The sequence below is a fragment of the Rhinatrema bivittatum genome, chromosome 1 (assembly GCF_901001135.1).
Source record: "Rhinatrema bivittatum chromosome 1, aRhiBiv1.1, whole genome shotgun sequence".
In the NCBI taxonomy this organism is placed as follows: domain Eukaryota; kingdom Metazoa; phylum Chordata; class Amphibia; order Gymnophiona; family Rhinatrematidae; genus Rhinatrema; species Rhinatrema bivittatum.
The window spans coordinates 182,613,359-182,628,562 of NC_042615.1; the positions used below are offsets into that span (position 1 = coordinate 182,613,359).

General features: G+C 43.8%; 1 protein-coding gene across 5 annotated transcripts in view; it reads left to right on the plus strand.

Annotated features, from left to right (window-relative positions):
* Positions 1 to 15,204, plus strand: part of ANAPC4 (anaphase promoting complex subunit 4) — a 221,010-nt gene that overhangs the window by 166,756 nt on the left and 39,050 nt on the right. For all 5 annotated transcript variants that reach the window (XM_029589903.1, XM_029589893.1, XM_029589913.1 and 2 more), the window contains exons 20-21: positions 677 to 733; positions 4,177 to 4,270. In XM_029589903.1, coding sequence (XP_029445763.1) covers positions 677 to 733; positions 4,177 to 4,270 — 151 coding nt within the window. The remainder of the gene's footprint in view (positions 1 to 676; positions 734 to 4,176; positions 4,271 to 15,204) is intronic.

Below are 15,204 nucleotides of genomic sequence, written 5' to 3' on the forward strand. Positions count from 1 at the left end.
AGATCAGTGTTTTCCTGTTTGCTAATTGCTAGAATGGTTATCTGTTAATAATCAAGTTGTGTTAGTTTGTTCACAGTTGGCTTTTGCAGAGAATACTGGAGGGCTGATATCAGTGCAGGGGTATATATACCATGATGTCAGCTTTGCTCTGTCTCCATCTGCTGGTAGAGGTGCATAACCCACTGGTTTTGGATCCACCTGTCCTTATTAAAGAAAAGGAAATTAATAGGTAAGTAGTAATTTCTCTGTTTTTAGTGATTTCTGTATAACTTAAGAGCCAAAGTGTTGTGCAGTATTTTAGGATTAAATAACTAGAATATGAAAAAAAATTGGAGGGCTAGCTGTGGCTCAGGTCACAGTGTTCTACAAAAGGACTAGTTGGGCCTGGCATGCTACAGAAGTGCGAGCTTAGGTATGGGGAGGGACAGGTACTGCTACAATAGCAACTCCTTCCGTTTAGCCAGTGGCATTGATAGTACACTTTGGAAGAGTTGCACTTCAGGCATGTGACTGATAAGCTACCCAGGCAAACCTGTGGGGGGCATGGTAAACTCGACTGAGGACATAAAAAGAAAAAAATGTCAAATATAAAATTTAAGATGTTTTACGCATTTTAATATTGGTTCATTTACTTTAATGAATCCTTAATTGTGGCTACATATGATGTTTATTCCAGGCACCAGACCTCTACAGTCAGAAAGGGAAATATTTTAATGTAGAAAGAGTTGGACAGGTAAGTCTTTTTAATTTATTCTCATAATCTTCAGCCTGACTTTACATTGTTTTCCTTTTGACCTTCTCTTGTGTCTATCTTCAAGTCTTCTAGGGCCCTCTGAATTTCTACTCTACCTTATTGTCACTTAATATCTGTAGTTTGTTTATTTGAGGACACTGAAGAAAGAATTTAGAAACATAAAGATAATTTAGACACTAGAAAAGAAATACATAAATTGTGAGAGTGTGTTCCTGTTTTAAGGAATGTTTCAAAATGCTGAACTGGGGAGTTTGTACATTTAAAAGATATCACAAGCTACAAAGGATCCAGTTTGTTCTCAGGACCAATGTAGCCACTAGAATATTTAGTCCTGGGGGAATTCTGCGCTACTGCAGAGCGCAGAATTTGTGCAGAATTCCTCCCCTGTGCAGAATTGCCATTTTCTGCACAGAATTTGGCGATGAAGAAGGCCCTGGCATGCCACGAGCAGAGCTTGTCCCGCTCGCAGCAAAGATGAAAACCCTGGTGTGCTGCGAGCCAAACTCGTCCCACTCGTGGCAAAGGTGACAGTCCCGTCATGCCACGAATGGAACTCGTCCCGCTTGCGGCGAAGGTAACGGCCCTGTCGTGCAGCGAACGAAGTTCATCCCGCTTACAGTAAAGGTGAAGGCCCCATCATGCCACGAGCAGAGCTCGTCCTGCTTGCAGCAAAGATAAAGACCCCGGTGAGAGAGTGTGTGTGTAGAGGTGTGTGTATGTAAGATTGCAAGCCTCGGGGGGAGATGAGAGAGCATGGGTGAGGGTATGTGAGCATGGGTGTCAGTAAGAGGGAGCCTATGTGAGGATGAAGGAGTGTGTATATGTGTGAGAGATTGGGAGCTGGTGTGTGTGAAAATGGGATCATTTATATGTGAGAGTTCTTGTTTGTGAGAGAGGGAGCCTGTGTGAGGGTGTATGCGTGAGAGAGAAAGGGAGCCTGTGTGGGTGTGTATGCAAGAGAGAGAAGGGACCCTGTATGAGGGGTTGTGTGTGTGAGAGAGAGAGAGAGGGACCCTATATGAGGAGAGGTGTGTGTGTGTGTGTGTGTGCAAGAGAGGGGGACCTGTTTGAGGGGATATATGTGTACGAGAGAAAGAGAGGGATAAGGACAAACACAAGAGAGTGTGTGCAAGAGAGAGGGACCCTGTATGAGGGGATGTGTGTGTGCGAGAGTGGGAGCCTGTATGAGGATGTGTGTGTGTGTGTGTGTGAGAGAGAGAATGGGGGGGGTGTAGGTGTACTAGAGAGAGGGAGCCTGTGTGTGTGTGAGAAAGGGAGAAAGGGACAGAAGGAGCCTTTGTGAAGGGCAGTACTGAGAGTGGGGTCAAACTCTGGGAGTGGAGATAGAGTGGAAGGGGTTGAGGCTAGAGGGGGAGGGGAGAGATACTGGCAGGTGGAGGAGTTGGGGTATGAGAGAGCAAAGTGGCCAAAGGAGTAGGGAGAGAGAGTGGAAGGGACACTCTTACGTTGAACTTCTAGGGAAAATTCTGCATCTTTAAGTAATAACTTTCTAGCTTTAATTTATTTTAAAACATTTGTTAGCCGCCCTTCCTCGTTCAGGGCGGGGTACAATAAATACATACATAATTGTTGATACATAAAATACAGAACAGTTCAGCACATTAAATCATAATAAAAATACATCAACAAAAACATAAATACAAAATCATTATATCTTTAAAATAAAATCAACTAAAATAAAATCTAGTGGAGGAGCAGTAGCCTAGTGGTTAGAGCAGTGGGCTACGAACCAGGAGACCAGGGTTCAAGTCCCACTGTTGCTCCTTGTGACCTTGAGCAAGTCACTTTACCCTCCATTGCCTCAGGTACAAACTTAGATTGTAAACCCTCTGGGAATAGGGAAATACCTACAGTACCTGAATGTAATCCACTTTGAAGTGCTGTGAAAAGTGGAATATAAATCTAAATAAAAATATAAGCAAACTTAAAATCAAAGGCCTGGTAACTGTGGAGTTTATAATCTTACCTGTCTGACTCAAGAAGGCTTTCTTAAATGAATATGTTTTCAAGGCTTTCTTCAAAAAGGATTTTTCAAACAAAAGGGAGTTCCATAAAAGAGGACCTGCAGATGAAAAAAGTGTGCTCTTGGGTTTTTTCTAAGCGGATATCTCTGGGAGAGGGAACATTGAGGGGTAGCTGAGAGGAAGATATTAATGTTCTAACAGGAGCATTAATTTTAAGGATAGATGTAATCCAGGATGAGTGAATATTATGAGTGACAGAATGTTTGTTGCTAGCTTATATTGTATTCAAAATGATATGGGGAGCCAATGAAAGGATTCTAGAATGGGTGTACCGTGTTCATGAATTGGTATTCCTGTTATTAGCTTAGCAGCTGAGTTCTGAATAATTTGTAATGGATGAATGGTATGGGCGGGTAGGTCAATTAAGAGTGAATTGCAGTAATCAATACTTGTATTGAGGATTGACTGCAAAACAGAACGGAAATCAGTTATGGTTAAGAGGTTTTAAATAGCAGTAAAGTCTAAGTTTGTGAAAGAGGACTTATGTTCTTATGTATCCGGACCTTAACTTGGATCGTGGATCGTGCATTGATAGAGCTGGGTCAATGAAGACTCCAAGATTGTGAACTTTCTGAGAAAATTGAATTGTTTGATTATTAATTAAAAAGCTGTTAGGAATATTTGGGTTTGGAAAACGAGAGAGAATATCAGTTTTTGAGATATTAAGTGCTAGCTTATTACGGTTTAACCATTGTTGAATGGTTAATAAACAGGATCTAAGAAAAAATTCAGTTTGTGCCCAAGTTTCTTTGAGAGGAAGGAAGAATTGTATGTCATCAGTATAAAGTCTGAAGTGAATGCCAAGATTAGAACAGATTTGACATAGAAGTGTTAGGTAGATATTAAACAGAATTGCTGAAAGAGCTGATCTTTGCGGAACACCAGAAAGTAAATGATCCCAAGAAGAGGAGTGAGATTGAATAGAGACCTGCTGAGATCTTTTACTTAAAGACTCATGTATATTGTGTTATTTTGACCAATATAAAGTATGCAGAATTTTGCAAAATTTTAAATTTTTTTGCACAGAATTCCCCCAGGAGTAAATATTGCACTACAGAATAGAAGCAGAACAAGAAAGCTTCTTAAGGAAATATGCAGAGATACAAGAATTATCCTGTTCACTAGTGTAATAAGGGGGCTAAAGGAGTTCACAATATAAATATTCCAAAACTGTCATTCATGAAAGACTGTTAAAGATATATACAAATAATAGAACCAGGCGACATAGATTAAAATACGGATGTATAAACACTAAAACCACCAATCAATATTTTGAACAAGAAACTTGAATGTGAAAGTTACACTAACTGCACAACATGACTTGTGGTTCGATTAATAAATGTTAACTTTGTTTAATGGATGATTCATCCATTCTAGTATTTAAAAGATGAAGATGATTACCTTATGTCACCACCTAACACAGAAGGAAATCAATGGTTTAACTTTCTTCAGAGCAGCATACATCTTAAAGGTAATGTGCTGGAGACTGCAGTGTTGTATATACAAGTTGGAGATAATGTTTTGACGTTCTTCTTAAACAGAGTATACACTTTATTTTTAGTTCATTTCTTATTAAGGTAAAGCATGTATATGTCAGGCGACATACATCAAATTATCGATATTCAGTTTCCAAAAAGGAATTGATTTTACAGCAATAATAAATGAGTAGCCTTTCAAAGGGTAACTTGAAGTGCTATTTTTCATCTTCTGAACTTATTAATCTTACTGTTCCTGTTCATACCCCAGAGCAGTCCAAATAAGTGGGTTTTGCATCCCTACCAGCAGATGGAGGCAAAGAATAAAAACCTTTCAGGGCACTGCTACATAATAGAGAGTACCACCTGCAGTTCCTCAGTCAATATTTCTCTGTATCCAGCAGACAGAGGTGCAAACCTGCAGTTTGGAATTCCATAAAAAAAACAATTTTAAATGAAGGAAAGGAATAGAAGAAGAGGAAGGACTTCATGGAGGGATCCCTGGGATGTTAGGTTCCTTTGTGGGTCATCTCAGGTTAAGCAAGATGAGCAGGGGGTTGGATATCCCTATATTGGCTCATCCCTCAGCATCCAGAGGGGGCTGCCAGAGGTTCTGGTTCCCTCGCGCTCTCTGAGGCCTCTCCTCCCCCCAGTCAGTAGCTGCAGCAGCCAGAAGTAGGGAAGTTTTCTCTCTTTTGTGGCAAGGGCTCTGTTTAAAAAAAGAAAAAGAAGTAAAGAAGCGAGGGGCAGAGCAGGGCTTTTGGTAAAGCTGCTTCTGTGCATCTGTGCTGGAATCGGGAGTGAGAGAGGGAGTCCACTACTCAGCATGAGCACTGGGGAAGTCGTTCTGAAATCGAGGAGGTGTGTTTTGGGTGTTGGCGGCAGAGGAGCTGTGAGCGCAGCATTGTTTGATTGGCTACAGCTTGTGCAGCAGTAATGGTGCTTCCTGCTGAGCGAGGGAAAGTTTGCAGGACCTATGGAATGAGACAGTATCTCAGTGCAGCTTCCTTGTGCGCTGGTTGTGTATCCAGGGGAGTGGGAGCCCCCGGCAGCAGGCACCTTGACTATCGAAAGAGCCCTTGCCAGAGGCCTCAGAGGGGGGGTTGAGGAGCCGGCAGCCATGTTAGTTGCACGTGGGAGGAAGCAAGCAGAGGCAAGTGAGCCTAGAGATTCCCTCCGCAGTTGTTACCAATGTGTCAAGACACTTGGGAGGACTGGGAAGGGGCAGGGGAACCACATGACGCTTGGCTTGATATGGATGATGAATTTTCCACAGATTTTATTCTTCTGCTTCACAAAATCTATCTGGTGAAATGTAGCACAGAGTAAGCGTTTCTCCTCTCAGACACCCACAGTTCAGCAAAGAAATCTAGAGCATTGTCTCAGGCAAGGTCAAGAGGGCTTATGCGCCTACCGGGGCTTGGACATTCATTTGGTCAGTGTGAGGACACCTCTGAGGAGTTGGATTGTACAGACTATCTACGGAATGATCCAGAAAAGGTTCCTGGGGATGATCTGGGAGAGGATCCTGTGGACGTAACTATGGATGGAGTGGCAATTGCCGATAAGAGGTTGTCAGACGCGGAGGAGGTTCTGGTAATTGAGGGGGACGACCCAAGGGTAGTCAGATTATTCTATAAAGAGGAACTGTGTCCTCTCATTCCCCAAATGCTTGATAAGCTGGGACTCAAGGTAGTACAGGAGGATTCAGACAATGGAGTGGACCCAGTTCTAGATGAGCAGTGAGGTCTGCCAAAGAAGGTAAAGAAGTTGATGGTCCAGGAGTGGGATGTTCCTGAGGTAGGCCTTAAGTAGCCAGGGCCATGGCTAAGTTGTACCTTTCCGGGAGAAGACCTTGAAGCTTTTGAGGCTCCCAAAAGTGGATGCAGAGGTATCTGTGGTGACCAAGACGACCATCCCCATGGCAGGATCGGCCGCGTTGAAGGATGTCCAAGACCTTAAGTTGGAGATTTAGTTAAAAAGGATGTTTGAGGACTCGGCTTTGAGCCTTTGAGTGGCTGTTTTTGGTAGCCTGATGCAGCACGCCTGTTTGCATTGGGTGCAGAAGGCACAGGAGAAGGAGCCTGGTGCTACAACCAATTCCAAGCAGGCTTGATTGGAAACAGGGTGACCTGTGTGGCAGATGCACTGTACAACATGGTCAGAATGTCAGCTATGAATATGTTTTCCTTGGTGGCAGCTTGGAGACTCATCTGGTTGCATAATTGGTCTGCGGATATGTGGTCAAAGTCACAACTGTAATCTCTCCTTCAAAGGGAAGCTATTGTTCAGGGAAGATCTCGAACAGTTGATGAAACATTTGAAGGCAGTCAAAGGGAATAAATTGCCCAAAGATAAGAGAACTGGCCAGAAGACTTTCCTGTCACAATCTCTTTTTCAAGATTTGAGGAGATTTCGCTCCAACAGAGGTTCTTCAGCTTCAGGGCAGAAGCAAGACTCGGGAAGACAGTCCTTCTCGGGATCGTTTCAGCCAGGGGCCCGGAAGGAGTAAAGCTTCCCAATGAGGCCAGGCTGGTCCACTCTTCTTTGGAAGGCGTCAGCTTGGTGATGGTGCCTTGGACTTTCACAAAGGTGATAGTTGTGGTGCAGCAGCGCTCAGGAAGGAAGGGATTTTGGTTCACCCGTACCGGGATGACTGGCTCATCCAAGTGAAGTCAGAGTTGGATTGTCAGCACTCGATTCAACAGATTTTGAAGTTGTTGCAGTTTCTGGACTGGGTGGTGAATCTGGTGAAGAGCCACCTGGAGTCCCGACCCAGTCATTAGAATATCTGAGGTTGTGGTTCGACACTTGGATATGCAAGGTTTTTTTTACCTCAGAGAAGGGGTGATCAAGGTGCAGTCGCATGTGCAGTTGCTGCTCTGGCTTTCGGTGCCCAGGGTCTGGGATTATTTGCAGGTTCTGGGTTCTGTGGCTTCTAAACTAGAGTTAGTTCCATAGGTGTTTGCTCACATATGGCCTCTACAGAGGGCGTTTTGTCCTGTTGGAACTCGCTGTCTGAGGAGTTTCAGCTCCCTTTGCCACTTCAAGAGGATTCCATGGTCCAGTCGCCAGTGGTGGCTGTCTCTTCCCAATTTGGAGAGAAGGGAGAAACTAGAAATCTGAGATTGGATGGCAGTGATTACAGATGCCAGCCTCAAAGGTTGGGGTGCTGTGTGTCAAGGATGGGCGGCCCAAGGTCAGTGGTTGATAAGGGAAGCGCCTGGTCGACCAGTCATTTGGAAACAAGGGCAGTTCGCAGATCATTGGTAGCCTTCTTTCCGTAGATTCAAAGTCGGACAGTGCAACGACAGTGGCATATTGTCAGGGCGGAACCAAGAGTCATTTGGTGGCTCAAGCCCAAGAACTTTTTGTCTGGGTGGAGAAGCATCTAGCAGGCCTGGTTGGAGTGGACAATATGCAGGTGGATTATCTCAGCAGACAACAGCTGGATCTGGGGGAGTGGGAGTTGTCAGTGGAGGCCTTTGCCATTATTCAAGCCAGGTGGGGCAGTCCCCAGCTGGATCTCATGGCATCGCGGAGCAATGCTAAGGCAGAGAGGTTCTTCAACCGCAGAAGAGAGGTCAGTTCAAAAGGAATCGACATACTGGTTCAACCTTTGCCAACAAGGCATTTTGCTGTATGTGTTTCCCCAGTGGCCTCTCATAGGATGCGTCTTGCGTCGCATAGAATGTCACCCGGGAAGCATGATTTTTGTGGCGCCAGAGTGAGTACAGCTGATTTGATTCATCTCTCGATAGACAGTACCTTACAATTGCCTCATCTGTGAGGGTTGCTGCAACAGGAGCCCAACTTTTCGAATTGGGCGGATCACTTTTGTCTCGCAGCTTGGCTTTTAAGAGGAAGCATTCGCATTTGAAAGGGTATTCTGAATCAGTCATTGCTACTTTGCTTCAGGCTTGGAGGCCAACCACTTCTTTTGCTTACATTCAAGTGTGGAAAGTTTTTGAATTGTGATGTATGGAGGAAGGTTTAGAGCCTTTGCGAATTAATGTTTCTCAGGTCTTGGACTTTTTGCAAAGGGGTTTGACAAAGGGATTGGCATATAATTTGTTCTGCATGCAAGTGGCAGCTTTAGGATGTCTTTGAGGTAAGCTGCAGAGGAGACCGTTGGCCTCCCATCTGGATGTCGTACATTTTCTGAAGGGAGCAAAACATTTGCGCCTCCCGGTCCAGAGAATGTGCCCATCGTGGAACCTTAATTTAGTGCTTCGAGTTCTGTGTGGATCTCCCTTTTAGCCGTTGAGAAAAGCATTGTTAAAAGATCTCACCATGAAAACCGTTTTCTTGGTAGCAATTTGTTTGGCCAAGTGAATTTTGGAGCTTCAAGCCTTGTTGTGTAGGGATCCTTTTTTGCGAATTTCGGATGACTGGGTATCATTACATACGGTGACTTCTTTTTTTTACCAAAGGTGGTTTCCGCTTTTCATCTTAATCAGATGGTGGAGCTGTCGGGTTTTCCACACTTTATGTTGGATACTCCACATGCTAAGGAGCTGTATTTGTGGGATGTTTGTTGAATTCTCTTGAGTTACCTTAAGGTCACTAACAGTTTTCAACGTTCAGATCATCTGGTTGTCTTGTTCACTGGAGCAAAGAAGGGGAAGCAAGGCTTCCAAGGCCACAATTGCTTGGTGGTTAAATAAAGCTATTTTTTCAGCCTATCTCTGTAAGGGTCGAACTTCCAGAGGTGTTGCATGCACATTCTACCAGGGCACAGGTGGCCTCTTGGGCAGAGTGTCAGTTGACATCACCGCAGGAGATTTGTCAGGCAGTAACTTGGTCTTCGTTGCATACTTTCACCAAAAATTATAGATTGGATGTTCAGGGTCCAGAAGAGGTTATGTTTGGGGAAAGTGTATTGCACGCAGGTCTTTCGGGTTCCTGCCCAGTGTAGAGGAGCTTGGGTACATCCCACTTGTCTGGACTGATCTGGGGTACGAACAGGAAAGGAAAATCGGTACTTATCTGCTAATTTTCATTCCTGGAATACTCCAGATCAGTCCAGAAGGCCGGCCCATTTTTTAATGACCCACCTTCCTTGCTTCTGGTTGCTGATAATTCAGAACTTAAAAGAGATTTGTAGATACGTAAGACATTTATGGTTGAAAGTTTTTAGTTTTTCATTACCCTCTTTTGAGGTGAGGGCTCCGATTAGAGGGACTTCAACTTATTTTCCCTGCTCACCCTAGATGGGGAGTGATATTGTGTTTGTTGAGAGTAAGGATATTGGCTTTGGTACAGGTCAATAGTAAGAAATTGCAGCTGGCACTCTGTTATGTAGCAGTGCCTGAAAAGCTTTTATTCTGTGCCTCCATATGCTGATAGAAATGCAAAACCCACCTGTCTGGACTCATTTGTGGCATTCCAGGTATGAAAATTTGCAGGTAAGAACCAATTTTCCTTTACCTTATTTTGCTTCTTTATATCCAAAAAGATAACTTCAGGAAAGGATTATATATGAACTGGAATTTATGATTTCTCCCCTTTTTTTTCAGTAACTCATTCCATATTCAAAAGGTTTCAAACTCTGGATAACCAATCCTTTAGATTTTGGGAATCTTAATATTTTTCCTATGAGTTGCTAGGATACAACACAAAAAAGTCCAAAAAATGGAGAGACATCTGTAAGCAAGTTTAGGGGTGCCAGGGACCTGTCTGCTTCAGGACAATTCCAGTTTACTTCCCACTTTACTTCATGATCCTAATTTTAGGAGAAAAAACCCAACATGATTTCCTCATAAATAGACTTTTAATTATCAGATTTGGCAGTACTTAGCATTTAGAAGATAACAATTCCTGTCTAACATCCTGGCCACTAAGCACCAATTTACCCTAAGAAAGTTCTGTACCATGGGTGGTTTCAAACATGCCATTAACCTTAACCTTAATCTTAACCTGCTCTGTTCACCTCTGAAGCAGACTCCTGCTGGGCTGGAGAATGTGGGCAGGGGAGGAGACTTGCTTCTGGTCGGGTACTGGCAGAGCTACCGGCAGCCTGGGGACTTGCTTCTGGGTCCCGTACTGGCAGAGCTGTCAGGCTGCTCTTGATTCCCTGTCGCCTCAGGCACCTTACCACCATCAGACCCTGGGTAGTGCCTCTCAGGTCTCCTGGCCACTCTTTAGTCTTCTCCCTCCTTGATAGCAGGGGTTGCTGGGCTGCTTTGGGTCTGCTGTCTCTTTCAGGGTCGCTCCTCTGGTTTCGCTGCCTTCTCCTTATTTGCCTCTCTGTCTTATACTTTCCAGCTGATAAATATGCATAACTCATGCATAATCATGTGGTTGGTAGAGGGACTTTGCCGCATTTCAGGTCTTTTCCCCCCTCCTCATTTCTTTGGGGGGGTTCCTTGCTGCATTGCAGGTCTTTTCTCCCTCCCTATTTCTTCGGGGGGGGGGGGGGGGGCCTGCTACGTCTTACACCAAGGCTGGATGGCCAGCTGTTATGCAAGTCTGACATTTTCTCCATCTCAGACTGCCCCCCCCCCCTTCTTCCAAGGGTGGGGATCCTTCAGACCTCTAGACTACCTTAGCCGGACCATGATTCCTGATTATGAACTTAAGTTGTTGCATTGTCCCTCTGTCTTGGACTTATTTACACAGGCACTTATAAACAGGCAGATCTTATTAGCATCCTTCAGTTCTAGTTTACAGTTCTCATCTGGCCAAAGTTTCTTCTTTTTCAGCTGTGACAGTGTTTTTGGGGTCTGTCAGTATTTATCTGCATACTTCTTTGGCTATTATGATTCCTATTTGGTGCTTTCAGTGGTAAAACATGGGATATCTCCCTTCATTTCCCCCTTCTTAAGTGGGATGAGCCAGCAATGAAGCTTATCTTTAAGACTATCAGGCTACTATGCAGGCCTCAGCTGTATGACATGTATGACCACCAATGATGACATCATCAACATGAGGTAGGAATAATACAATAATCACAGTATTTATAAGGAATCATAATAGTAATACTGTATACTTCCGGTCTGCAAATATGCCGACCGGTGCTTTAACTTTGTGCTTTGCTGCTGAACCACAGTGAAAGAGAATTGTTCCGTGAGCCATTGATCATACCTGCGGTTTGACTGGTCATTCGTTTTATATACAGCTTGGATTATAATAGCCCCTGAAGCAGCCCTTGTTGATGGGCGAAACTCGGCCCGAGTCAGGAATTAGTTTTTTACACCGATCTACTTCTGCTTTCCTTGCATTTCTGCCATATTGGATCGGCTTCTGTGTTGTTTTTTGAGAGAGTCTCTACATCACCCAATAGCACAAGGGCTCTCTGTCCTGGTGTCTGATTCAGCCCTTTCTGTCCAAAGGACTCTCTTGTCAAATTCCTCCAATTCAAACTCTCCTAACCACAGATGGTCCAACCTGGACTGGGAAGTTCATGCTGATGGGTTCCACACCCAGGACCTTTTGGTCTAGTCAGGAAAAGTTTCATCAGTTAAATTTCCTGAAGCCAAGGAAAGGCTATGTTCTATATGACCAATATGGATTGAGAGTTTACCTAAATGGGTTCCATACCTAGTATTTCTAGCCTTCCAGGAGAAGAGACTTCACACTCAACCTCTTGAAGCTAGGATCAATATGCTTCACTCTACATGTTTTCAGAAATCAGGTGACCAATCTATTTGTCCTGTTCTAGCTAGATAATCAGGTAACTGTGTTCTTCTTGAACAAGTATGGACGAACAGGTCTATCCTCCTTTGTCAGGAAGACATTAGATTATGGACCTTGGCTGTCTCATGTGGGCAAACCCAAGAGCCATTTATCTGGCAGGAAAGTAAAATGTTCTGGCAGACATGCTGTTGCCAGTTAGACCCTCACAAGTGGTAGGGTTAGAGCATAGCAAACAGCAGCATCTTTTGATGGGAAGCTTCCAAGACAATGGCTTAGAACAGAAGGATAGCAGCATTCTGTTCCTGAAGGAGATCATAAAGCAGACTGGCATTGATGCTTTCGTCCTACAGTGGCCAAAAGAACTTCTGTACGCATATCCTCCCAATACCTCATAGCTCTCATCAGGAACCAATCATATAGGGTATTTTTCCCCAACTGTGATACCACAGAGCCAAAATACATTACATTAACTCAACTCATAGAAACATAGAAATGACGGCAGAAGAAGACCAAACGGCCCATCCAGTCTGCCCAGCAAGTTTCGCACTTTTTTTTTTTCTCATACTTATTTTACTCTTGGCTCTTAGTAACCTTTTGGTTCTATTTCCCTTCCACCCCCACCATTAATGTAGAGAGCAGTGTTGGAACTGCATCTAAGTGAAATATCTAGCTTAATTAGTTAGGGGTAGTAACCGCCGCAGTAAGCAAGCTACACCCATGCTTATTTGTTTACCCAGACTATGTAATTCAGTCCTTGTTGGTTGTTGTCTGTATATAGATCCACTTTTCTTCATTCCCCCTGCCGTTGAAGCAGAGAATTATGCTGGATACGCATTGAAAGTGAAGTATCAGACTTTCTCCCCTGCCGTTGAAGCAGAGAGCTGTGCTGGATATGCGTGAAGTATCAGTCTTTCTCCCCTGCCATTGAAGCAGAGAGCTATGTTGGATATGCATTGAAAGTGAAGTATCAGGCTTATTTGGTTTGGGGTAGTAACCACCGTAACAAGCAAGCTACTCCCCGCTTTTTTGTGAATGCAAATCCTTTTTTCCACATTTCCTCTTGCCGTTGAAACTTAGAGCAATGTTGGAGTCTTAGAGCAATGTTGGAGTCGCATTAACCGTGTGTATGTTTATTGAATAAGGCTATTATCTCCAGGTAGTAGCCATCATTCCCGTGAGCCACCCTCTCTTCATTCACGTCCTCTAGACTTTATGGATCCACAGTGTTTATCCCACGCCCCTTTGAAGTCCTTCACAGTTCTGGTCTTCACCACTTCCTCCGGAGGGGCATTCCAGGCATCCACCACCCTCTCCGTGAAGAAATACTTCCTGACATTGGTTCTGAGTCTTCCTCCCTGGAGCTTCAAATCGTGAACCCTGGTTCTGCTGATTTTTTTCTGACTGAAAAGGTTTGTCGTTGTCTTTGGATCATTAAAAACTTTCAAGTATCTGAAAGTCTGTATCATATCACCTCTGCTCCTCCATTCCTCCAGGGTGTACATATTTAGATTCTTCAATCTCTCCTCATAAGTTATTTGATGAAGACCATCCACCTTTTTGGTCGCCCTTCTCTGGACCGCCTCCATCTTGTCTCTGTCTCTTTGGAGATACGGTCTCCAGAACTGAACACAGTACTCCAGATGAGGCTTCACCAAGGACCTGTACAAGGGGATAATCACTTCCCTTTTCTTATTCTATATTCCTCTCTCTATGCAGCCCAGCATTCTTCTGGCTTTAGCTATCGCCTTGTCACATTGTTTCGCCGACTTCAGATCATTAGACACTATCACCCCAAGGTCTCTCTCCTGCTCCGTGCACATCAGCCTTTCTCCCCCCCCCCCCCCCCCCCATCGAATACAATTCATTTGGATTTCCACTCCCCATATGCATGACTCTGCACTTAAGAACATAAGAAAATGCCATACTGGGTCAGACCAAGGGTCCATCAAGCCCAGCATCCTGTTTCCAACAGTGGCCAATCCAGGCCATAAGAACCTGGCAAGTACCCAAAAACTAAGTCTATTCCATGTTACCATTGCTAATGGCAGTGGCTATTCTCTAAGTGAACTTAATAGCAGGTAATGGACTTCTCCTCCAAGAACTTATCCAATCCTTTTTTAAACACATCTATACTAACTGAACTAACCACATTCTCTGGCAACAAATTCCAGAGTTTAATTGTGCGTTGAGTAAAAAAGAACTTTCTCTGATTAGTTTTAAATGTGCCCCATGCTATCTTCATGGAGTGCCCCCTAGTCTTTCTATATCCGAAAGAGTAAATAACCAATTCACATCTACCCGTTCTAGACCTCTCATGATTTTAAACATCTCTATCTTATCCCCCCTCAGCCATCTCTTCTCCAAGCTGAAAAGTCCTAACCTCTTTAGTCTTTCCTCATAGGGGAGCTGTTCCGTTCCCCTTATCATTTTGGTAGCCCTTCTCTGTACCTTCTCCATCGCAATTATATCTTTTTTGAGGTGGGTGACCAGAATTGTACACAGTATTCAAGGTGCGGTCTCACCATGGAGCGATACAGAGGCATTATGACATTTTCCGTTTTATTCACCATTCCTTTTCTAATAATTCCCAACATTCTGTTTGCTTTTTTGACTGCCGCAGCACACTGAACCCACGATTTCAATGTGTTATCCACTATGACGCCTAGATCTCTTTCTTGGGTTGTAGCACCTAATATGGAACCCAACATTGTGTAATTATAGCATGGGTTATTTTTCCCTATATGCATCACCTTGCACTTATCCACATTAAATTTCATCTGCCATTTGGATGCCCAATTTTCCAGTCTCACAAGGTCTTCCTGCAATTTATCACAATCTGCTTGTGATTTAACTACTCTGAACAATTTTGTGTCATCTGCAAATTTGATTATCTCACTCGTCGTATTTCTTTCCAGATCATTTATAAATATATTGAAAAGTAAGGGTCCCAATACAGATCCCTGAGGCACTCCACTGTCCACTCCCTTCCACTGAGAAAATTGTCCATTTAATCCTACTCTCTGTTTCCTGTCTTTTAGCCAGTTTGCAATCCACGAAAGGACATCGCCACCTATCCCATGACTTTTTACTTTTCCTAGAAGCCTCTCATGAGGAACTTTGTCAAACGCCTTCTGAAAATCCAAGTATACTACATCTACCGGTTCACCTTTATCCACATGCCATATCTTCGACCACTCTTCCAGCTTCCTTAAATCCCGTCTCATTCTCTGCACTCCTTCCGGCGTGTTCACTCTGTTGCAGATCTTAGTGTCGTCCGCAAAAAGACAAATCT